Source organism: Cryptomeria japonica, chromosome 3 (assembly GCF_030272615.1).
Source record: "Cryptomeria japonica chromosome 3, Sugi_1.0, whole genome shotgun sequence".
NCBI lineage: Eukaryota > Viridiplantae > Streptophyta > Pinopsida > Cupressales > Cupressaceae > Cryptomeria > Cryptomeria japonica.
Window position 1 is genome coordinate 408,878,562 of NC_081407.1, and position 26,761 is coordinate 408,905,322.

A 26,761-nucleotide genomic window follows, 5' to 3' on the forward strand; every position below is an offset into this window, starting at 1 on the left:
AGAGTAATCTCTCCTTCCTCTATTTGGTTACCCGGTTGGGTTGATTCAATGGCCCTTAGCTCAGCTTCTAGCATGTTGGGTGTGGGAGGATCATCAGCTCCAAATGCATCGATGTCACTCTGGGAAGGCGGAGCAGGTATATAAGCTAATTCCACTACATCGTCGGACGAACTGGGGTCCTTTGACGATGAAGTGACCTCTGGTCTCCTTATAGGAATCTTCTCCCTTCTTGTTCTCTTTGACGTCCGAGTCCCTCTGCAAGCCTTAGCCTTCTTTCTCTTCTCGGGTTTTTCAATTTCTTCCCTAGGTGCACTAGAAGTTCCCTCATCTTCGGAAGACTGAGAATCGAGGCTACCCATTAGGTGGGAGGTGAACTGGACTCCCTCATGAATTAGTCTGTCAATTTGCTGATGCAACCATTGGTCTGTATATCTTGCTGGGGCTGCCATGACTGCCTCAAAATCAGTGATCGGGTCTTGGGACCAATCAATATGGCCTAGGTCGGTATCACCGACATTGTCCCAGACGTCTTTGATACTGGTACTTCATCCTTTCAATGTTGCGTGGGATATCTGATTTGGATGCTCGCAATGTCTCGGCTGTAGCGGGGGTCTTTGATGATTCCACCGCCAACTTAGGCATTTATCCTACACAGATGGATGCGGATTACGAGGCGATATAAAAGAGGAATACGCCCTCATTCACGAATCAATTCAAAATTTAGATTGGAAACAGAGTGATATTGCTAGCTGAGAGCTTGATCGAGCAAAACATTTATTCATGAAGGTTTTGATTGCGAATTTATATTTAAGCATTTTCTGGATTTGCAAAAGGGACAAAGCTCGAAAAATTCTCCTAAGTTTGAAAATGCAATTTCTGGTTAGATCTTAGGAGCAAAATCTAATTTCGATTGCTTTGCATGACGTTTTAATAATCGGAAAAAAGATGCGAATTTTAAGCATTTTAATCAGTTTTGCACATGCATGCATCCAATTTATAAACATTTCAGATGATCAAGAGAGACAAAGCATACTTACCTGATGAAAATGGATGGCGAGAAATTGCCCGACTAGCTCTGCAAAAATGAATGGATAAATCTGCAAATTTCGAATTCCAACGGTTATCTCTCTAATTCAAATTTTCGCGGTTGCGGTTGGAAAAGAATTTGCAATGTCAAGTTTTAAACTAGGCGATTTTCACTTTAGGCGATTTAGCAATTTGAACCTGGACACTTGGAAGGGTTTGTGTCCGTGTTTTACCTTGAATGCAAATTATACTTTCTGGCTTTCCTTTCAAAACCGAACGCGATCCTCTCTCATGCGAACTTCGGTGGTATGGAGGGGTTTTGCAAGCCTTTTAAACTTCACACTTCGTCTCCCAAATCGCAAACTCCGGATGCCTTTGTGTTATGAGGTTTACTGCACTTTCGCGCTGTGTTCTTTGGATGAATGGAGGATTTCAGAGCATTTGGGATTTTCGCCAGAACTGCCCTTGCTTCTTCGCGGCTATCCTCTAGCTCGGAACTTCGGTGGAATGGAGGTTTTTGAAACCTAAACTGCGTTTTTCCTTGAAATACTTCCGCTCTTTCCAGAGAAACTTTGGACCTTTTAGACGTTTTGGCGATTTTCAGGGTTTTCACGTTTTTTGCAAGTCTTGCGAATTCTCCCATTTTGCCCTTAGGGTCCAAAATTCAGCCTATAAGGCGATTTTGGCAACTTTAAGAGAAATTCGGACCTTTGGCACATTTTTGCAACTTTAAAGAATTTTTCGGACCCTTTACGCCTTTTGCGAACTTAAAGTATTTTCGGAGGTTGAACGCCTTTTGGCGACTTAAACAAATTTTCGGAGCCTTCACGCCTTCAGGCGACTTGAAGTATTTTGAAATTTCGGACCTTAAGGGACCTTCTGCAACTTAAGCGAATTTTCGGAGCTTTGAACACCTTCTGCAAATTTCGGAGTTTTCACGCCTTTTGGCGACTTTGAAATTTTGAAATTTCGGCCCCAGGGTCCAAAATTGGGGAACTTAAGTGAATTTCGGACCTTGGGGGGGGGTCTTTGCAAACTGAAAGGTAATTTTCATAGCCCTGGCACATTGTTTAACAAATTTCGGACCTTTAGGCTCCTTTTGCAATTTTATGAATTTCTCTCATTTTGTCCCCAGGGTCCGAAATTCGGCCCCCTGGGCGATTTGCAAGCCTTTGGCATTTTGCAATGAAATTCGTTCCTTCTTTTCAGTTGGCAAAAATCTTCATTCGTTCAAATCTTGTAAACTCCGTAAAACAAACCTCATGTAATCCATCTCATCGCTCTTATGCAAAAATGACAATTTTGGATCGTCATGCGACCTTCAGACGCGCTGCTCTTTGCTTGGCGGGCTTTGCCAACTTCTATCATCTTATGCCTATCCAAGGCGATTTCACAATTTCGAACAATCTCTTGGCATTCGTGCCCGAGGGCTAGACTAGCCTAATGGAATCATCGGCTCTATTTCTTTCAACATCATCACTTCACGGACCGGTCGCGGACTCGCTCGAAAGGACGCGAGATGCTCTGCATGAAACTCAATAGGGCGAAGACGAAAGGCTCAAAAAAATGGAAGGGGACCCTGTCGACAGGGAGTGTGTGCAACTCACAATAGGTATCCACTTACCTAGTTTCCAATTTAGAAAGCTAGATTTAACGATACCGTTAATGATAATCTGTGAGTCTCCTTCAATCATGACTTTGTCTTACCCTTTTGGAACACATAAGTCCAATCTAGCTGCCAATGCCCTTATCTCTGCTTCATTATTTGTGGTTAAGCCCAAACTCCCAAACAAGCCTCCCATCAATTGTCCCGAGGAATCTCTAATGACCGCACCAATACCTGAAATTCCAGGATTCCCTCTACTCGCTCCATCAAAATTCAGCTTCACCCAATCACATTGTGGAGGAATCCATCTAACTAGCTTCCTATTGGTTTTGGGAATTGGAATGCACCCTAGCCCCCAGTCCTTGAGTGACCAATTGCGTTCCAAATCCCTGTCCCAACTGCAATACCTGAGTGATTTAACTTTGGGGGGCTTGCCATTAATCACTTCTTCAATTGCCACCTTGATTTTGAAAATCACCTCCTCCAACGAAAGACAAGTTTCTCTGAAAATCCTCTTGTTCCTCTCCTTCTAGATGTGCCAAACTAACAAAGCAGGGGTAATTAGCCACTATCCACTCCACTTCGAATGACTTTCTTTAGGCCACACAAGAAGGAAATCTTTAAGAAGCTCATTTTTAACTGAAAAGAACTGCAATTTATCCACGAGCCAATCCCAGCCTGCATCCACAAAGGGACATTGAAAGAGTAAATGATTGCTTGTCTCTTCACTCCCTTTGCACATAACACACCAACTCGGTCCTGAAATCCCAATATGCTTCAATCTATCACTAGTCAAAATTTTGCCATGAAGTGAAATCCACAAAAAAGCTCCAGCTTTAGGAAGACCAATGCTGTTCCAACAAAGATAATAAGGCCACTTGCTTTCTCTTACTCTGTGACGTTGAATCTCGTACCCCAATGTCACACTATACTTACCCGATTTGGATGCACACCAAAATATGGTGTCCTCCTGTTCCGATTGCAAGACGCATCTATTTTTTAGAAGATCTGCCAACTTCAAACACAACCTTCTTTCTCCAATATGAATAGATTTCCACCCCAACACCCCACCATTACTCAAGCTGTCAATAACATAATCTTTAACAAAAAGGCCGACCTTACTTTCGACCTCTTTGACCCATTCCTGATCTGCAAATAAGTCACCAAGCACCTGCTCACCTTCCCATGAGTCGCACCAGAACATAGCCGTCTGGCCATTGCCAATGCGCCAAGATATATGATTGGTAATGATGTTCCTGCAGTCCCACAAGAAGTTCCAAGTTGAGGAACCTCTAGCAGCATCAGCTATGGTAAGGATCCTATTCGGATTCTCCATATCCAAATATTTTCTCCTCAAGAGTCTACACCACAACTTGTTTGGTTGTTCATACATTTTCCAAGTCAATTTCGCCCCTAACGCAAGGTTCTGAAGATCCATCTTCCTTGGTCCTGCTCCACCATCCTTGAGAAGGCACATGGTATCCCAATTGATTAGGGGAATCTTCCTCTGATCTTTGGCACCTTCCCACACAAATTTCTTGAGCAACCCATCCAACTTCCTCCCAGCCACATGCGGCATCTTGAAACAAGACATACTGTAAACCGGAATAGCTGAGAGGACAGCTCTGATCATAGTCAAACGTCCTGCTTGCGAGAGCCATCTGTTTTTCCACTTATCAGACTTCGACTGGCACAAATGGATCACATCTTCCCAGATATGGCTCTACCTGCAACTAGAGCTGATTCAAACCCCTAAGTATTTGATGGGGAACCCCCCAATTTTAAACTCCAAGAAGTTTGCAATTCTGGTTTGAAGAGGTTTGCTGGTGTTGAAGAAGAAGACCTCCGATTTGTCCCTGTTCATCGCCTGTCCCAAAGCTTGAGTGTAAATGTCCAAGACATTCTTGATTTCCATCGCTTCTTTCATGGTTGCTTCACCAAACAAAATTGTGTCATCTGCGAATTGCGAATGCGTGATGGCCTCAAAAGTTTCATGCACCCTGATGCCTTTCCAAAAACCTTCACTATTTCTCCTTTTAATGAAATTGCCCAACACCTCTGCCATTAGGACAATAGAGAAGGGGAAAGAGGATCCCCTTGGCGCAGCCCATTTGTGGCCTCAAAGAACCCACAAACCGCTTCATTTACAATCATGGAAAAACTCACCGAAGAAATACAAAATTTAATGCAATCAATCCAATCTTTAGGAAAACCAAATTTATCAAGAACACAGACAAGAAAATCCCAAACCACCCTGTCGTAAGCTTTTGCAACGTCAAGTTTAATGGCCATACCTTTTTGTTTGCCTTTCTGCATGGAATGCAGCACCTCTACTACCAAAATGATACTGTCTGCTAACTCTCTACCAGGTGTGAAGCCATTTTGGTTTTCAGAAATTAAATTAGGCATGATTTTCTTGAGCCTATTGGCCATAGATTTCGAAATAATTTTGTATATTGTGTTGCACAACGAGATAGGCCTAAAATCCGCCATGGTTACACAATCTTCTTTCTTAGGAATCAACACAATCATGGTATGGTTCAATTCTCTAACAAATTTATGTTTTTTCCTGAAGTCTTCAACAATCAACCAAATGTCCCTTCCCATGAACTCCCAGCAGTTTTGAAACAAATTTGCAGTCATCCCATCTGGACTAGGGGTTTTGTTTGGGTGTAGTCCAAACGTCGCAGCCTTAACTTCTTCCATGGTGTAGGGAGCTACCAACAATTCTGCATCCGAACTGGAAATCGGATTATTATTAATATTCGCGTCGACAAGGTGCTCAAAAATCAAAACCTCCAAAGTCAGCATTCCCTAGAACTCTTTGAAAATGATTAAGGGCAGTATGTTGAATCTCCTCATCTAACATCTTCCAATGACCATTTTCATCCTTGATGGCATTAATCTTATTATGGATTCTTTTGGCTTTTGAAGATGCATGAAAAAATTTGGTGTTACGATCACCCTCAGAAATCCATAGCTCCCTACACTTATCCCTCCAAAAAACTTCTTCTCTTTTCAAAACTTCATTGTACTCCTGCTTCAAAATGTTTTCAAGCAGAAATTCCTCCTTATTCATCCCGGCCAACATCACTTTTTGGTTTAACGCTTCAAGTTCTTCCTCTGTTCTCAATTTTTCAGAAAAAATGTTTTTGAAGGTCGATTTATTCCAGGCCTTAATCTTATGTTTTAAAGATTGAAGTCTTTTAACAAATCTGAAACTAGGGGTGCCCATGAAAGTGTCTCCTTCCATCCACCACACCTTGAGTTTTTCTTTAAAACTAGGGTCACACCACCACATACTGAGGAATTTGAAGTAGCTCCTCTGTTTGTGAGTCTCCTTCCCGATTGATAAAGAAATTGGTAAATGATCAGAGCCACATTGGGGAATAATGCAGGTGACCAATAACATGTCCCCTGACAACCACCATTCTCCAGCAAAAAACCTATCCAGTCTTTCCGATATTTTAGCTTCCTCCTACTCTACTACTAACTGCTAACTATCACCTATTATCTATTGATCAACTATTAACCTTTACAAATGAGACAGTAATGTGTTATATAGACATCCCAATTACAATTCAATGGCCCAGATTGATTTAAGATCAATGGTTGAGATTACATGATGAAACCCTAGTTAGGGTTAGTTATAACTAACTTCCTTCAACCAGTAAGAAAATTACATCATTTAGGACACATGTCCATCTTTTAATAAAAACCAATGAGAAAATAGGTTAGGTACATAGAATAATATATGATGAAGCGACACATGTTACTTGCTTTCTCCTTGATGATTGAAGTTCACTGTATGTGGATCCACTGACGTAGCACCACTTGATTGGTTGATGAAGGTGAGTTGGTCCTTGCACGCCTTGTAGACTCTATACCTCATCACAAGCAATATCTCTTGATACTCAACATTTGTGTAACTGCTTGATGTGATGGAACATATTCCCAAATTGCATCATCTTTGGTGATCAAGCTTCTAACTTTGATCAACTCTTTTAAAACTATCTAACTTGATCACACTTCACTTGTTGATATTCGGAAATCCTCCTCTTGGTGATGCACTAACCTTGATGTTTGGGAATTCACCTTGTTCTTTCCTTGACGATGTTTGATCTTGACTTCATGATGTCTACGCTTAATCATCTTGTGCATGATGCTCTTGACCCGGATTACCTTCTTGTACTGGCCTTTATTTTTGGATTTCTGAAGGAAATTCGAGATGGTTAGAACATTTTCTTCATTATCATTGTGATGTCATGAACATCTTGTCATTGTAGAGTAATCTCCCATTTGGTGGTTGTATCCTTAAAGTTGTGATGCTTGAGTCGTTGTCCTGATGTCTTGATGCTCATCTTGCATGCCTCCTCCATGAATGTCCTGAATATGTATCCCTTGTATTGACGCCTCCCTTCATGTGATTGAATCTTGATGTTGTCCTTTCTTGAATGTTGACATTGATGTGCAAGTCCTCCATGATGTTGATTTGCCCTGGAGTGTAGACCTTCATCCTTATGCTCCATGTTCCCCACTGCTGACCTTAAACCTGAAAAACAAACACATTCAGATCAAGACACTAAAAAGAGAACAATGTTTTTCAAATGAATTTCAAGTCTGATTTGAATTTCTGATCCAAAATTTGCTTAGGTCTGCCTGTTTTCTTTGCTCGGGTCTGCACTTTATTAGCTTGCCTAGGATTAGATTGATTGATGCCTGAAATGAATGGTTTTTTCCTCCTTTATAGCATTCCATACCCTCTCAATTTACTTCTTACCTCACTTGGCCAACTAGGGGCATATTAAATTATTTTCAAATTTGCCCTCTAAGGCAGCCGACTTTGGTGTTTAATCTCTCTTTAGTGGGTTTAGAGGGGTAATTTACACAAGTTGGGCATTATTAGGGCCACCTCAAGGACTGGGCCGAACACTGATTTCATATTATTGTTGGGTCGACTTTAGGCCTTTAACTTGTGTTTTATCTTCTTTTTCTGATCAAGTCAGCTAGGGTTGATTTCGCCATTGAAGGGGGGGTATAAATAAGGGCTTCATCGCTACTTTTCACCACACAATTCATCTTTTCAATCAAATTAAATTAGGTCTGCTCTGCACAAACAAATCAGGTCTGATTTTAGGATTTTGAAGTCTGATTTTACATGTTCCAGGTCTGATCTGCCTATACCTAATGCGAATTAGGTCTGCTTTGCATGCCTCAGGTCGGATTTTTATCCCTGCAGGTCTGAGCGGGTTTTAGGTATGTGTTTGCACAATGAAGCTGAGCAGATCTGACACTTGCGTATGCGCAAAAGGTAGAGTAGGTTTGAGACATGCTCCTGCACAAGTAAGGGCGGATTTAAGGTCTATGCATGCACAAATTTACCTTGGGCTGGCTTAATAGGCAGCCTTGCACTATCTGAGCGGGATTTGATAGCATGTTAACACAAGTCTGAGCATATTTGAAGTAGGTGTTCACAAGATGATAGAGCGCATAGGGGATGTATAAATGCACAAGTATGAGGGTGGAAATCCCATGGGTATTTGCACAACTTTTCAGCAGGCGGGATTTAGGGGGTCAAGTGCACAAAAGTGTGCAAGACAGGATTGAGACCCTAGCTTGCACAATCACCTACTGTAGAGTGCATATGACATGCTAGCTTGCACAAACAAAAGGTGAGCAGGATTGACAAGTAGTCTTGCATCAATTCAAGGTCGGCATTTCACACGCCTTATACATTATAAGGCCAGGTGGAGCATTAGCTTATGCATTGGTCATAAGGGCAGGCTTGAAGTAGGTAATTGCACAATGTAGAGCGCATTTTACACTCGTGCTTGCACAAATGAGATAAAGTGGATAATGATAGTGCTTTTGCACAACTCCATCTTGAGTGGATTTGGATAATGGCCTTGCACAAAAAAGTGCAAGTGTAAGGGCCCTTAAGTCGGCACTTAGACATTTTTTCAAACTAATGCACAACTTACCCACCTTAGGTATGCACTAATGTGCAACTTACCCCACTTAGTTATGCACTAATTTGTACATGCTACAAGGGAGTTGATACTTGCCTTAGACAAATTTATCCTCATTCATCCCATACCCTAGGCTCTTACACAAGTGTGAGTGCATATACGTGGTACAATGATGTTGATTCTTGACAGCCAAATTTTCACACTATTTTCCCACCTAGGTCCTACACAAATATGGGCTTGTAATTCATGACCTTAGGCACTGTGCTTGCAATTCCTGACAGAATTACAAGCAAGCTTACCACTTCTCACTCGTATGACCAAATTCACAACATTAACAACTTTGACAAGATTTTGCAACATCTGACAACATTGACAACTTTTGACAACTTTGGCAATTTTAGCAATTTTGACAAGATTTTACAACCTTCTGCAATTTCACCCTTTCCTTGCAATTTTATCACCCAATCAAGGATTCCGAACTTGAAACAAAGAATTCTTAACTCGACCTCACCTATTTGACTCAAGAGTCTGCCTATCCCAGACTAGCAAAACAAACCCTCTCACAAGCAAAGGTTAATGACTAGGACTACTGCCAAGCTAAAGACGAGTTAAACAAAACCCATAAGCTAGGAAGCAAAAAAAAGTGGGGTTCCCCATTTGCAATGGGGCGATGTGTGAGAACATCACAACTGGGCTACGCAGGAAGTGGAGGCTTATGTAGTGTAGGAAAAAGCAATGTAGTTTCTGGAGGAAAGATAGGGAAAGAATGGGCTTAGCGGCAGAGAGGAGATAAGCAAGAGATTCATAGAGAAAAGAGAGTCAGAGAGGCTTTGTCGCAGAAAAAAAATATATGCTGTTGTAGAGAGCTGAGGGATTATATAGAAGAACATTACAAAAAGAGAGAGAGAGAGAGAGAGAGAGAGAGAGAGAGAGAGAGAGAGGCCAGAGAGGCCTGTGAAAGACCATATATGTTCATAATATGCTGCAAAATTAAAGAATGTATTCATTTAGAATGAAGTTATTTTCTAAACTGCAAAATTTGTCTTGAATTTAATGACAGAGAGTCTCTGCTACTTATTGTTTTGTTGTTTGTTAAGTTTGAAATTGAAGGTAAGTGTTTGTGTCTTGCATCATAAAGTTTCACTTAAACGTTTAATTAATTGTTAAAATGACTTTTGGCCTTGGAATGAGTGCCCATTTATTGGAAAATGGAAAATAGTCATCTTATTAAACATTAGACTTCGTAAAAGGGTGTTGGTACTTGTGAGAAGTATAAAAAGGGAATTTTTAGCTCATTTACATTGTGTGAACATTTTGGTTAAGGATATGTTGCTGAGTGTTTGCTGATAGATTCATACAGAGTCTATGTTGGTGCTTCGAATGTGGTGATTTTTTTTTTGGTTTGGATTCAGTTTTCAGAACAAAGTGAAATTCTTTATGTTGTTCTAAGGGCAAGCTGAAGTCTTTTTGTGGGATTTTTTATTGCGGAGTTTGTGGCTCATTTTTGGCATGGTATCTTGATTGTTTGGTGTGAATTCTAGGCTGGCAGACCCATTTCTTGCAGGTCGAATCTCACATTTCAGATGCTGGGCGTTAGGTCTCTGCTCATATCATTCTGGGTATCATTGACAACAGTTCGCTTGGTCAAGGTGCTTCCTTTGCAACTGATTTCAAATGTTTTGATGATGATTTGAAAATCTTTTAGAGCAAATCGCCCTACCTAGCTGTCCACCCACGCTCATAGTCGCTTGACTTGTCATTATAGAATTAGCTGAGCTCTTTGGTTGTTATTTCTTCCTGGAAAGGTGTTCAGGTCAGTAGATGTTGATTGGATATGTTTTGATCAAGTATGAGGGCGGAAGAGAGTGGAAAGAGGTATTTGGAGCCAATCACCCGTGTGATATTGTCCAGTTTGCTTCAGCAGGGTCTGATTTCTGAGTTGCTGTTCCTTTTTGGTATTTATTGCTGTTTGGTAGAGCCTATTGATCTGTTTTGAGCTATTTTAAGGACTTTCTCCTTGTACTGGAAGTGCCTTCAGCTCTATTGCTGCACCTAAATGCATGTTTTTGGCATGGAGAAGTGAGATTTGCTGCTGATGTCTGATCACATTCTGAGCTACATACAATTAGGAGTTTTTTGATGTAATTGATCCTTATTTCATTGCAATTTATTTGTTGTGATGTGTCAAGTTGGCTATGCCATATATTTCACAAAAACAAATGTAATATGCTCTTTGAATGAAATTAAAACTACCGATCAGACTACACCAGCAAGAAACTTTGTTTTGTATTGTTAAAGTTGACCTTGTTTGGCAAGGGAATCTTTCAACAAATAAAAAATAAAAATTTAGGGGTATATGGTACATGCAGAGATAAATTGGTCCACATATAGCTTTATCCACTTCATTAAGAGGAATACACTTACTTGTAGATGAATGTTGAAGCTAGTGGCCATGCATACTTCTCTTTGACTTCAGGATCGTCAGACTCCAGCTTTATGGTGGGATGTTAATCTCAAAGACACCGCCCAGGTTGGTGAGGAGGTACTAGAGGGATTGGTTAGGATTCTATTCGATGAGGCAAACCCTCACAATGGCAGTGATCTAGAGGGCTCCAATTTTTTGGAAATTTGAGAGATGTAGATTACGGGTAGTAGCGTATTTTTTTGTATTTTCATGTTGTAATTGGAAGTGAAACTTATACCCTTTGGGCATTTTGTTGTAACTTGTACACTATTTTTTAATATCGCAAGCATATTGACAATGAATTATGAAAGCAATTTGAATTAAGTTTTGACAGTTGTTAATTCGTTTGACTGACTCTCATGTGAACTCTCAATTTAACACAAATGTCATGTATTAAGGTTCTATATGTATATGTGAATTCTTTATCAATGTTATCAAAAGAATATTTAAAATTTTCCCTCATTTTTATATAGCCACCCCCTTTGTTGTTCCCTACCATCCCCAAAAATGGCCTGAAAAATTAGGGACCCCAAAACGCATCCCCCCATCCCCTACCATCCCTATTATGGTTTCAGATACCATCTTGGAGTAATGCAATAAACTAGCCATAGATGACAATTAATTGTATGAGAGACATTGTATTACATTTGCAAATTTTTATCTGTTCACTGTGAAGTTATTCTAATTCCAAACACTAACTTCTTATGCAAAACGTTAGGTCACCATTATTCAACGTGAACATTTAAAGTTTAGATTTCTAACATGTTTGTGTCATAGTTTATATTTTGTGTTGGTAAATCTAGCATTTAGTTTCCATTCATAATTAGTTGATATAAAGTGAAACAAGTGTCAAGGATTTGGAAATATGCAAGAATTTGTGAAAGGTGAAGTGCCAAGTCATTACCATTGAAAAGTAATCACTGAAATTTAGCATATATAAAAATATCTTTTATCTTCTTCCAATTGGTGAATTCCTCATAGATCTTTGGAATCTTCATGGTGTCTATGCTCTGCCTGAGTTCAATAATGTGATAGTGATATTCAATAGTAAGAAAGGCATCTTATATTACTTCAAGGAACTATGAATCTATATCATTTTTGCCTCAAAGGTATGGTTAACAATAGGGTTATTAAGAAAATCTCTCCCTATGTATGGAAGGAAAGAAAGTGCCTAGGACTCAAACCAATAAGAAGTGAATCGGCATCTTTATGGATCCATTCATCTTGAGAACTAATTTGCATAGCCATCGTCTGCCTAAATGTCCCCAGATTTCCTTGGCTGATAAGACCATCATCCCCCTTAAAGAGTTCATAGTACAGCTGAATTGTATGTGATACTATTTCATGATTGTCTCTGGTCATCCAAGAGTCACCTAACTTTTTGATGGCACAATCAAAGAATACCGCTTTTCAACTCATGTCTATGAAAGTGAATGAATTGATGCCTAAATACAATTATTCTGCGGAAGCAAGGTGAGTAGTATGTCCTACATGCTTGTTTTCATTTCTTGGTACACATGCCAGCAAAAAATAGTCTGGGTTTTGAGCAAGTTCATAATGATTAATGATTCTTCTTTTTCGTTCATGTAGATTCTCATCGTCAACGCATTATTAATTGGATAAACGCTACACAAGGCACTTCATCAGCATTTGATGTAACTACAAAGGTATTTCTCTTTGAATATCTTTCTTATTCTAGTCTCCTATAATTATCCTGTTATCAATCATTTACATCATTTGTGTTAGAGATGGAAAAAATGTTTTCAACTTACCATTAATCAAGTATTGCAAGGTACAATTTACATGAGAAATATTTTACTCTGATGATGGATCATGGACTTTTATCCAAAACATTGATGGGGAAAAAGGTTTACATGGTCAAATCTAGAAATATACACTAAAATATTTACCCGAAAAAATGTTTTCTGTAAGGACACTAGAGGGACTACTTATAGAAGCGACCTCCTGTTGTTCAATAGAAAATAAAATGGTTTGGTTCTGTTCTGGAAATTAAAGCTAGTTGGAAAAGGATAACAAATACCCACAGATTCCAAGAGAAAATATGAGGGAATGAATGGTGGAAGTTGATTGAGAGTGAGAGAAATGTAGTGGCCTTAGACATCTTGAATATAGAATATAACTTGTGATTCATGCCTGAGTTCTGCTTGATGGTAATGCCATTGACTGTAGTGGTTTCAGTTTGAGCAGGAAGGTGGCCTTTAACTATGAAAGTAGGATGAGTATTAAAAATATGCAGGAATGGTCTAAGTTGTAGAAAATATTAGATAAGTTCATTTCTAGTTGTGGAAGAGGTTAAATGTTTTGGTTTGCTTTCTTTTCAGAAAAATGGTGTATGAGAATAATAGCTGATTGAAAGCTATCAGTATCTTACGATTAATGTGAATATGTTGGACTATTTTAATTTTTTTTTCTTGACCACATATTTAGTGATCCACAGCTGTATTATATTTTTGCTTTTGTTCCTTCCCTTTTTGGGCTTCTCTAGGATTTTATCTTCCTTGAGATTTCTGTTGTATACTGATATGCTTTCAAATCTCATCGACTTACTTTTTGTCACCCAGGGAAATTAATATAATCGCTTTCTTTCTTTCTTTGATGAATATGGGGTATCACCTCCAAACCTATATCAACCTCCAAACCTATAGCAACTTTGGTTAGAAAACTTTGGATTTTTCCTACACTGTATCCATCCCAAACTTTTCTGCAGTATATTAACTTCCTCTTTTTGTGTATCATGTTCTTTATTAGAACAGAACATATAGTATAGATTTAGTTTGTAAGAATCTTTAACTGTTTAATTGGTTACACATTTGGTTTATATCACTCTAAAACTGATATAGATGATGAGTTGATTATGCTCCTTTCATTTAGTTCTCTACTTATTCTGCTCTTATGCTTTATACCATGTTACAGAGATTCACAACATTCCACAGATCCGTAATCTTGATTGAAATGAAATCTCTACCCATGCATCCAGTCCATAGACAGGATTACGTATTTAAGGATGGGCCAATTGTCCTTTTTAATCTGTAATACACCATTAGCAATTCTCTTAAGTGCACAAGTAGGGAATTTGCTGACACAAAGAAATCAGTAAAACTAATAGTATTTCGTTTCTGTTTACAATCTCAGGGAATTTTACATTCTGCATTGCACAATCAATACTGGAGGTTGATTGATCCTCAAGGAAAGCCAACTGGTGTAATGGGATGGTGGCCTTCACGGGCTGTTACATTTTTAGAGAACCATGACACTGGTTCAACACAGGTCTCTTTCTCTCATAGATCACCATCATTATTTAATTCCAGATTTGGCTAGAATTTAAGTTTTCAAGGTTCCCATATTGTGTTCCCAAATGCATGCAATAAAAAATTCAATTGCCATAAAAGCGTCAGACATTTATCCATTATTTTATTGTTTTCCTTTCATCTTATTACTCAAGGAATAGTGGTTTTATGATTCATATTATCATCATTGTTTTCTAAATTATGAGTTTCAGTTTGTTGTGTTCTATTGCATTCTATCACATTTTTATACGAATCAAACTGTTTTATGAATTAGTCCCTCCATAAAATATTTGAGACTAAATAATAGCATGTTTATAATGGTACTTCTTTATCCTCATTAGGCATTGAAACATCTGAGAACTTCTTGCTCTAAATTTTTGAAATTCAAACTTCAGACAGGACAAGCTCTAAAACTTTCTATTTGTGCTTTCAAGATCAGCTTTCATCTTTTGATGATATTAAGCTTCACAATACTGTTCCTTTGATACCACTAGTTATGTACTCTTTCTTATAAAACATTAATGTTTGTTGATATTTATGCCTGTGGATGCATTAGCCTAGACACTTGAAAATTGTTCTGCATTGAAATGGCTGATCTCTTTGTAAAAGATCACCCTGATATTCATATTTATTTCTCTTCTGTGAGTGTCTGAAGTGTTGGAGGATGGTCTTCTGCTGTATCCATAGAGCACTACTTGCATGCTTTGGTTTGGAGAAAAAAACAGTTAACTGTCATTTTTGAGTAAATATAATTTTAAGGTAAGTACAATGCTTCTGAAATTTTTTGACTGTATGTAAGTGTTCCTTTGAGCATCAAAACACCATTTGAGCAATGCGATGCATTTTGCATAGCTACCTTCTGAGTTGGATTCTATAGACCTCATCTCATACAGAGCTGTATCCTCAAAATAAATATCTGCTTTGATTGTCAGTGGCTAGGTTTGGGATTCTTGATATCCAATCTCAGACTCTGCCTTTCAATTTCATATTGCAGGCCTTAAAATTAGCTTCATGTTGAACCGATGGTGACAAATTAAGAAAAAAGAAGGAAAAAAAAGTTAAATAATATTCCAGGATGGTTGTCGCCTTTTGCCTGTTGTCTATGGATATTCTGCAATTGACTTAGGGGCTGCTTCCATTTATGTATATGATGCTTCCATACAATTGATGAACCGCAATCTAAGGAAGTTACACCTCCATTAGTTCACCAATTATGAATATGTTAGGGAATAAAATACATGATTGAATTTAATAGCAAGAGATATCAGAAAAAAGTAGGAAAACAGAGGGAATGATGGTCAACACCAATATACCGTCAAGAAACCCACTTTGGGTGAAATCTCTCGCAAAATGTGAGCATATCCCACTTAGAAATCACTCCAATGGCACTTACAATCTGGTTGAAGCCTCTTGGTCTTGAGCAAAAACATGAAACAACTGTTTGCAGCTTTTAGATCTCTAACAATTTCTTTACTAAAATGCTTGCAAAAGCCACAAGAAATTCAGAAACCTGCACAATTTTCTACTCTGAATGCCCCAAGCGTTCTCCTTGATGCCGAATTCAAGCTTACAATGCATATATAAAGTGTTACAATACTGCTGGAAGTCAAATCAATCAAAGAAACTTGAGAAAAATCTGAAACTGGAATGACAGAGGGAAAACGCGTGCATGCCTAGAAGTTAACTATAGATTCAATCCAAAAAAAAACACTAAAGATTTTTTGGTGAAACTGGCACGGGGGTATTACAGGAAGTTTCCAGAAACACGTGGAAACGTTTTGGGCTGAACCTGCAACAAACCTAAGGCCAAACCAGGATTGGACCCAGCCCCGCACCCACACCCTGAGCCACAAATCTGGTATCGTGCAGGCAATGCCACAACTGAGAGTGGTAATTACCAATTGAGTCGGTGACAACTCGTAGCAGCAGGAAAGTCCAAGAAAGAGCACAGTGAGACTAGATGGTGAGCAAGCTGCTGATCCCATGCTGTTGATGGTAAACATCGAGAAGCAAGCGATCATCATGGAGATGAAGATCATGGGAAGGAAATTTACGAACACAATTGTGGACAGAGGATTAGGAGTGAATGTACTACCAGAGGAGACATGGAAGTGAATTGGAAAGACGACCTTTTGCCAACTGACATTCCACCTTTTTGGACCAGGTAGCAGTCAGAAAACAATTAAATTTCGTACCAACCCTCACCCGCAAACCCCAAGGCTGAATAAGCATACTCACATACGTCACAGAAAACACATTACCAAAGGAATTTGCTTGGCCCAGGTCACAGAATTTTAATGCTCAAAGTAAGTCAAGCATTTTCAGAAAGTGAACATGTCAAAACTCATCTGAACCCTGCTAACCATGTGCCTTGAAAAAATTCAAATCTCGTCCTAGGAAGTCACCACTAGGTGGAGGAATTCATTAAGGTATAGTGAGAAAATGTGCCAAGGGAATTTGCATAACTCCATTTTCTCTACGAGATATTAATGGTCAAAGTTGACCCTTTTGAGACTTTCAAGAACAGGCAAACAGCAAATCTCAATAAATTCAATTTGCTGTTGGCTTGGGAAAAATATCAAATAGAATGTTGAGGCTCAAAAAATGAACAGGGGATCATACAAATATGAGGAAAATTGCAAGCACCAATTGGTTTGATATGACAATCTCCCAGCTCCAAAATATTAACCTCTGAAGTCAGCTACCTTGGCAAATATAACGATGTGCAAACAGAAGATCTTCACAGAACACCCAAACTTGGTGCTTTGAAAACCAAACAAATCTGATTTTGGGGATCTGAAAATAGACATGCACACTTATAACATATGAATACGCCTACAAAGTAGCTCATATGAAGATCAACAGGTCTCAAGATATTTAATCACAAAGTGGACCTCTTAGGCATATTCAGCAAACTACAAACAACAAACGTTTCTTGAAACCCACCGAGGGTATCAAAAACATGTCATATCTAATCATAGGAGTCTGTAACTTAGCGAATGTGCTTACTTACGACACAAAAGCATGCTCACCAAGCCATTTGTCATGATCATCAACCATTTTCAAAACATAGCCCTCCAAAGTAGGCCACTTAGGCTGTTTTGACAGGGGTGTGCAAGGGAATACTGATGCAAACTTAAGACAAAATGGCACTTCGAATTGCAAAAATTTGAAGGTGCCAACACAAGGAAGGTGGTTGGAGATGATACGATTATTGTTGACACCATCACTTGGGAGAGCTTGAGTGGCAGTGAGTGCTGCACCTGGTGGCAGGGCACAAACGATCATCATCCCCTGGAGGTGGCACTCATACACGCCCAGGTAGATAAAGTTGCGCAACTACCTTTTTTTTAGTGTGGTGATATAGTACAACAAACACTCCCATAAGTCGGTCATACAGTATAAGGGTTGTCATATTACTATCTTCTTCTAGCATGTTGAGTTTACCAAGGTATTTGGGATACCCTTGAGAGGAGCCTCCACTACCAAGGCAAGTGGAAAAATGACATGGTAACATAAGGATGCCCTCCTGAAGAGAGTGTGTCACACCAACCTAACAATGGCATAACATGATTGCATTTGGAGCAGTAGTAATAGTCAAGGACTCAAAAAAAAATTTATTGCCACGACCGAATGGTGATGTGTGTTGGACATGATTAAAAGTAGACTTACAAGAGCAAGTAGGGCATCAGACATTGCCATCTAGATGATCGATCTCATGATAGGGCTTAGCGTTGATAAAATGTACAATTGGGCATCCTTACTCTTCAAGAGGATCAAAGATATCTTGTGCTTGCAGCACAAGGCTTTCTATATGGCTCAACATGCCATTGGTTTCTTCTTGGACGTGGTTCACACTTACATACCCCCAGATAAATAGGGATGATTTTAGCCAATTGGCCAACTCGACTCTTCGTGGCCAACCATGTTCTATTGGGCCAACCTAGGAGTGCAAATGGTTGGCATGGAGCAAACACAACTAGCCAAAAAGAGGTGGAAGCAGAGGGAAGACTTAGAGAGCAGTGGCGAAGGGGAGGCAATTGAGTTGTCTTCTTCCAGTGAGAGTGTCGAGGGGGTTTCAATGGCAGTAGAGGCATACTCGAAGGAGGATGTGGAGGTCTTTCCTTTTGAGGACACGGCTATAGCACCCCTGGTAGCAATTCTCATACAAGCCCAGTGACACAAGAGGTAAAGTTTGAAGACAACCTAAAGGAGGAAATTGATCTTGATGAATACGAGGAAGAGATTGGTCCATGTTCAAAAGGCATCATAAAGGCAAGTGACTAGTTCATTTGTGAGCGAGATGGATATAATGAAACATCATCAATTACTATCACGAAAATAACATGGAACCTCCACCACTACTAACCACTCCCAGAGCCAACACTGAACAAGTATTACAACTGCTACGGAAAGCTCGTGACAATACTCTTTTGCGACTAAAAGCTACTTGACAATGAAGTTTGATGCGTGGCGATGCTTGTCATTTTTATGCAAAAAGTTTAAATTTGGTTGGGTCAAAATGAGGCCAACATAGTGTCAAATGTACTCATTAATAGTGAATAAGGTTTTGCAAGGAAGTTGATGGGAGTGAATAGTGCAAAATGTGGGAGTTATGGATTTTTTAGGGATTGGTGTTGGAGATACCTCATAACTTGTATCAATTGTAGGCGATCAAAGATTGGAAGTATGGCATACTTCATGCTTGAAGCAAGAAAATTAGAGTATCTTCGCATCACCAACTCTAAAAAGATATGTGAATGGAATTACTAGAGTCAAGGATTAAAGATAGCGAGGAATTTATCCCACAAGGCATGCAAATAAGAATAAGTCCAAAATCTCGAATTTGATAGGATAACACAATGGGAAATGTTGGGTATTGGTAGTTTGGGATATTTTATAGTTCATGCAAGAATTACCATATTAGAGATATTCCTGCATATCCAACTTCAATGAACGTAAATAGAAGTAAATATCAGTAGTTGGGGATTGAAGATACCAATGAATCAATGCCATAACGTAAGTAGGGAAAGGAATGGTTGAAATTGTGACTCCAAAAATTAGCACAATGAAAAGAACCAAGAAATGGGGATCATGGTTACACCATACCTTGTGCCACAAGGGATGTGGATAAGAAAATACCTGACACTGCAATTCTGAAAGGTTAGTGAGTTTAAAGGACCAAAAAATTGAAGGTTGGATGAAAGGCATGCCAGTAATAAAAAGTTAAACTCTAACAAAGGCAAGTGAAAGAGTAGAGGTCGAAGGAAACAGATGTCAGGAAGGAAAACTCCAAAATTCAGACAACAAAAGGGGATGAAGGCATGGGTCAAGGAAAAGGTATGCAAGGATGGTAAATCCCAAAACTTTGCCAAATAGCATAGTCCTTAGGAATTTAAACATAAAATCTCCACAATTACAACTTTTTGGGATCTTAGCAACTTACAACATATGATAGGCACATGGGGGATGAGAAGGGAGAACAATCATGCAAACCCAAACAAGAGAAACCCATTAGGAAATATCTTAGATCAAAGTGTCATGGGCTGAACAAGGCCAAAACGTGTAAGGGGGCTGGAATTGAAGTACAATTGAACAGAGTCAAGTTGCGCTCCAACATTGAGTAGGGAGCAAAAATCGCATGTAAATGAAATAATAGTACCATATAAGTTCAGTGTGATACTAATTCCTTGAGTTATTGTGAAGACAAAACAAAGGATAACTTGCAGATACTAATTTTCTCTAATACGAGTGATTCACAATGCAAGGTCAATGATGGTGGTGAGTAAGACAACACAATAATGCAGCTAATAAATTACTATGTATAATGAACATGCAACAAAATATGATGTGACAAACCATTGCACATTCATGTAGAAAATGAGATGGTAGAACAATGCTCCTTTAGACACTATTGATTGAGAAATACATCTTGCCTATTAAGTTCTATAAAATTGAGGAGGATTGAGAAATGCATCTTGCCTATCTCTATAGCATATCAGCCTTATGGGCTGAGTACATGTAATGTATACAAGATTTTACAACAAGAACTATCATAAGATAATTTGGTTTATGTAATAGTTGATGTTCACCCTCTTGTTGATGAGTTGATTTACCTTCTAGTTGTGTGCAATGTGGACTAGTCTCTAGAGAAGCACCAACCTTTGGAGCAACCATAGATGAAGTTTGTTAAAGCCTTTTGCAATATATGCTGAATTGGAGAGCTTCAATTCAATTGAGCACCATTTGAGGTAGGTGTTGGAGGAGAACCAATTTGTTAGCTGGACTTTGGTGCTACATGGTATGCACTAGGACATGCAGTTTTGATTGCACGGCCAAGTTGAATGTGTGGATCAAGGCTTGGCTTGGAGCAAATTTCTTCTTATTCTTTCAAAGAGTAACCTCCAGTTAATGGTTTTCTGCTTAAATTTGCATGCATTCCTTCATCAAGTCTCTTACATTATGTTTCATTTATAGAGCTGCTTCAAAGACAACATGAAGAATATGTGACTCATCACTAGATGTTGGGATAGATAAGGCTTTAGGCACGCCAACTTTCTAGTAGAGTTGCCAATTTATTGCATAGAATTGTTTCACCTTCAGAAAAATCCTAATAAGGTAAGCTAAATCACAACAAACTAGATTTGGTGGTTGTCTTTCACAATTTAGAGGGTTGCACCCTCACAATGGCATGTTTTAGGTTTTATGCTTTGATTTTCTAAAAAATGAGAATATCAATATTATCGATAATGATAAAAAAATAAAGGGAAAATCTGCAAGTAAAATGGAGAAATTGAGAGTTGTCTAGAAAACCCTAAAAAGAAAAAAAAATAATGGGAATATTGACCCATTCTGCTAGCTAGTGAATAAAACGGCCGAGGACAAGAATTTGGTGCACTCAATGGAAGTGTTGAACCTTTTGAAGCATGAATTTCCAAGCCAGTTCTCCCTAAGAAATCATGGCTCATAGTCAATGTAGGACAGCATAAACCCAAAATTTTGATGAACCCATCTTAAAAATCCCAAAAGGAGAATTGTTCTTTCTAGAAGAAATTCTGCATTAAACACTGCTTGAAGTGATGCATAATATAATTGTATTTCTCAATAAGTCATTCGCTCTTGATATCATGCATGAAATCATTGAAATCACAAGTATATCTTCCATTCATTTCGATTCATGAATCCACACAACAACATTATAAATACAGTTATTTAAAATTGTGTAGGCCAAACAGCCGAGAATAAAAAGGATGAGAATCCTCTTTTATTAAAATTCATTAACTTTATACAAAGTTATTTCAAGGGTGGTCACACAAGTAGTTACAAATACCAATCAAACCTCTTATAATTCATGGTTAAATCACTGTGGCTTTCTCTCCTAGCACTACATAATAACTCAACTCTAACACGATTTCAAACAAACAACCACTAATTTCTACCTCCAATTAGCACCTTTAATTAATTTGGACTTTGTTTTATAATTTTTCCCTTGTATCACTTAGTGACTTAATTGAAGTAGCTTTACATTACATGCCTCACTAAAGAAAGCACTCAAATATGCCCAAATTCTGCATATTTGTGTGACCACAGCACAGTTTGAGTATTTAAACTTACACATTAAGATCTTGGGCTTTGAAATGGGATTTCACAGAATTTCATGATTTTGCACTTAATTTCATCCCCCAGGTAAATTTCGTTGATGCCTTGCCCTTTAAAACCCCTTCCGATGAATAATTGCACACTCTTTTTTTTATGGTTGTGTTACTATGCTAGACCCCACTTATGCCCAAAAGACTAAACGTGGCATTTTAAACTATTTTTGTCCAGGAAAAAAATTAAAAAATAGGTGATAACAGCAATCAATGTCTGATTAAATTTGGTTCTAAACATTTTTAATGTATCCATATCCAATTTATTGAACTGCTTAATTTTAGAGCTGTTAATTTTGTTTTAAAATGATGAAGTGACTACACCTCATCAAACCATAGCATAAGCTAATCTTTGAAAATTTCATGAAACCCTAGCCTAACGCAGGCCTTGGTAACTAAGTTCTAAGAAAAACAAAGGCATTTTGTGCGAAAATTATACAAATTGCTTCTACTATCAGAACACTTGATGCGTGTAATATGAAAATTTTCTCACATTGCAATTAAGCAGCTTTCAAAAGTTATTTACGAATGTTGCTTCATCTTCGGAGTAATTTTCATCATTAATGAGTCAGATTCTGTTTGGAGCTTTGCTTTGGCAGTGGTTTCAACATATCAATGGACTTTTTGTTAATAAAAATCATTCAAAGATACCAATCTTATCATGACAATTTGGAGGAGTGATGTTTATAAGTGTGAAATGTGCTTAGAAAGAGGCAGGGGACGCTGGGACGTGTTTCTGGTACAGGGGTACTTTTGGGTCATTTTCGGGGCGACGGCTGTTAAAAAAATAGGGTTTTTTTAACAAATATAGGGAAATTTCAAATATGCATATCATAACAATGTTAAAGCATCCATCATAGACATTAATACATTGCATTAGACTTGAATTGAGATTTCACAAGAGAATTGACAAACATTTTACCAAAATTCAAATGCTTTTATCAATCATTGCCAACAAACATGTCATAAACATCCATAATAGACATAAAATGATAAATATTAAATATTGAACATCTATAACTATGAGATGACATAAACTGTAAATAGAAAAGTTAAAACATTGAAGTCCATAATCAGCTGTCTATCATAATGTCAAGATAAACTAAGAAAATATATGGCTGTCCATAATCAGCACATGGTAGGTCTAAGACTAAGAGTCTAAATCAAGATCAGAGCTAGAGTCTTTGTCTGAGTCACTATCAATATGAGGGGCTGCCTCCTCAACCAATGGAACCCCAAGCAATCCTAGAGTTGTCTTGTCCTCTTCAACTTGCATAGCATCTTCGGGATTGACATCCCAACATAAGCCTAGAGTCTGACGATATTCCGGAGTTTGGCGATCCTGTAGCTGCAAAAATTGTCTTTTTCTTCCTTTTGTTTGTTTTATGCATTAGGTTAGGGTTTGTTATGTTTTAATATCTATTTGGTGTCATGGTGGGGCCAGCCGAACCTCTTTTATAAATTATAAATGTGTTTTCTATTTATTTTGGACTTCAAAATTTTCTGGGCCGTAGGGGACAGTCAGCTGTCCCGGGGACAGTCGGGGGACGCCTAGGCGTCCCCTGTCTATCCCAGGCACAGCTGGCCATCCCCTGCCGTCCCCTGCTTCCCAACAGCCATCCCCAAAATGTCCCTGGTGAATTTTCCAAAAAGGGGACTCCTAGGAAACGACAAATTCCCGTCCCCGTTTCATCCCCGGTACAGATACGAGGCAAAAAATGCAGGGGACGCGTCCCCGTGGAACATAGCTTATAAATAATGAATATGCCAAGATATGAGTGAAGATTAACCCCAATATATTGAAAAAATTATTTGTAATTCCCTTAAATAGTCCATTGTTTTCAGCATAAAATGATATGCAGATGAAATGCACATGCCTTGTCTCACAATTAACTGTTGGTGTTATATTAGAGATTCATTTTCTTCAGAAGCTTCAAAATTTGTACATGTTGTATATTTCTTAAGCAGTATCCAAATTGTTATCCTTCAGGGACATTGGCCATTTCCTCGTGATAAGCTTATGCAAGGATATGCATACATTCTCACACATCCAGGAACTGTAAGTCACATTTTCCTTGAGTCACTTCATCACTTAGATATAGGATTATTTTGTTTACCTTGAAAGCAGCTGGGAGTTTACAATGTGTGTTTTGCAAAGTGTTTTCACTGCATTTGATTTTGGTTCAATTCTTATTTTATGTGGTTTTACTTTATTGGAAAGACTAACATTTTCTGATATTACATTAACAAGCAGCCAGTTATTTTCTACGATCATTTCTACGATTTTGGTCTGCATGATCCAATTACAGAGCTAATTGATGCCCGTACTCGTGCTGGAATTCATTGCCGTAGTCCAGTGAAAATTTTCCACGCCAACAATGAAGGATATGTTGCACAAACTGGGGAAAACTTGGTAATAAAGTTGGGACAGTTTGATTGGAATCCTTCCAAGCAAGATATTTTAACTGGTAGCTGGCAGAAGTTTGTGGACAAGGGTGCAGACTATATAGTATGGCTAAGAAAATAAGCTCCCCGAAACTCAAAATTCGCAGAACATATTTCCAGTTCATTGGAGTGGTGGTTTCAATGAAAAAAGAACCGCGGCTCAATAAGAAATATTCATCTACACAAGCAGTTATCAAGTCTAATGTTGATTGTTTGTGTTCTGGACCTGCTCATCCAGGCTTGTGAATATTTATTTTTTACAACAGTGATCTCTACATTGATCAGAACTTTAAAAGAAAAGATCTTGAGAACATGATACATTTATTTGGAATACTGCAAGCTAGTCTTTTCCTCTCAAAATTAGAATTTCTTTTCAATAAGGTAAAAGAGTACAAGTTCTGTACAGGAGAGATTCCTAATGGAATACACTTCTTCAATGAGAAACAATTCTCTGATGTCCAATTGTGAAATAAAATGTAGATTTGAATAAATACCCTTTGAAAGGAAAAGATAGAACTACGAACCATTCGAGTAATCAAACTCAAATATACATAGCACTTAGCAGTATTCAAGCTTCTAGAGCTGGAAGATTTCCAGAAGCGTAAAGTTATTTCATTTTCCAATATAAATATATCAAAGATCCACGTAGCAATGGAATTCCCCTGTCAATGGCATCAAACTACAATAGCATAATAACCAGGAAGTTTGCTATGAAAAGTACCAGAATTCAATGTTTTTTTATAATGTAAATGTTTCATAAACTAAGATAAAACTAAATAAAATATAGAAATATATAAATTAATGCCTTCATCTTTGGAATGGCCAACAAAATGATATCGATATGAAAATGTCATTTCACTAAAAGTTGTCATCTTCTTGTGCTTCAAAGTCTCGAAAGGTAGTCATGAAAGCTTGAAATGGTGTATATGATACATTAAATAAATAATGGTTAGTAGCATCTAAAGAGATGAGCTCTTCTTGGGCAAAAGAATCGTTGTGCTTTAGATTGGATTGTGGTGACATTTTTTACGGAAATAACAATAAAATAACAAAACATTTATTTTAGAAACATGTAGATTTAAGGCATTGAATGACCATTTGCACTTTACACATTATATAGATGGATTGGTCAGAATAACACTTCAATTTCTAATTTAGATGTAAAAAAGAAAAGGTTTATTTGCATTTAATAAATGCTTATTTTATTTTTTTAGCCAAAAATAACTCTTTATAATTCAAAAACTACATTTTAATTTTCTCAACATTAAAATACAAGGTTGAGAAACCTTTTTTTAACACTCTTGGCACACTATTTACATTAAACATTTTAATTGTGTTGTTTTATGATTAGTACCTCCTCCATGACTATTTTGGGCTAACAATGATTATCCATGTTTTCAACCTTCTTTAAATAACTTACCAATCGGATTATTGTTGATGCCTCCAATGAAAAAATTTATGCTTTATCCAAAAGAACTTCATATAGGACTATGGTTTTGACTTTGAGATTTCTTGTTATTAGATGTTTATGGATTCTTTCTAATTATCTCCAACTACAGTTTGACATCCTGCTTCCCCACTCTTCACATTCATAAAGGACAATCAACATGCCTAGTAAACCAAAAAGGGTTTTCTTGGTTTTCCACTCCCAATGTCCATTTGTCTACACCTATTGTGAAGTAAGAGGGAAGCTTTCCATCCTCAATGTATCATTTTTATTCTACAAGTCTCCCAACTAAACTTATAATGGAATTCAATCCCAAGATATTTGTATTCTTTTACTATTTCCAACAAGCTATCTTCAAAAACACAGGTTATGTGTTTATCTTTTTTGTTTAATGAGAAAATCATGATTTTTATTTTGGTAGTGTTCACCCGCATTCCAACCTCCTAACAAAAGTATTTGAAGGCCTTCAAATGCTCTCTCATCCCATGAGTTCTTCTAAGGTAAAACATCAATTCCCTTTGTAAGTTAAAATTAATGACTATCATAACCTGTTAGGATTAAGGAGTCACCAACCTTGTAAATCCTTGTATTATTTATTCCTCTAATTTTATTTGTAATTTATCCATAAGGCATGAAATCGATTTATAAGCAATAATAAAAGAACTCATGTAAAGATGAAGTTACTTTCACTATTTGGACTTTATGAAAAGGACAAAATACCTACGTGTCCCTTGTGGAATCTTCCATTTTGGTTGTTTGGGCACATGTAAGATGTTGTAAGAGCATCTATAATAGTTAAATTAGATGTCATAAGATTCCATGACAAAATATATGACAAAATATTGCC

The 26,761-nt window shown here is 37.9% G+C and overlaps 1 protein-coding gene across 6 annotated transcripts in view; it reads left to right on the forward strand.

Moving 5' to 3' along the window:
• The window catches only part of LOC131035073 (uncharacterized), a 220,322-nt gene extending 195,193 nt beyond the window's left edge, over positions 1-25,129 (forward strand). For all 6 annotated transcript variants that reach the window (XM_057966693.2, XM_057966695.2, XM_057966696.2 and 3 more), the window contains 4 exons: positions 12,656-12,732; positions 14,219-14,353; positions 24,013-24,081; positions 24,277-25,129. In XM_057966693.2, the coding sequence (XP_057822676.1) occupies positions 12,656-12,732; positions 14,219-14,353; positions 24,013-24,081; positions 24,277-24,549 (554 nt within the window). In that variant the 3' untranslated portion in view covers positions 24,550-25,129. The remainder of the gene's footprint in view (positions 1-12,655; positions 12,733-14,218; positions 14,354-24,012; positions 24,082-24,276) is intronic.
• The last annotated feature ends 1,632 nt before the right edge of the window (positions 25,130-26,761 follow it).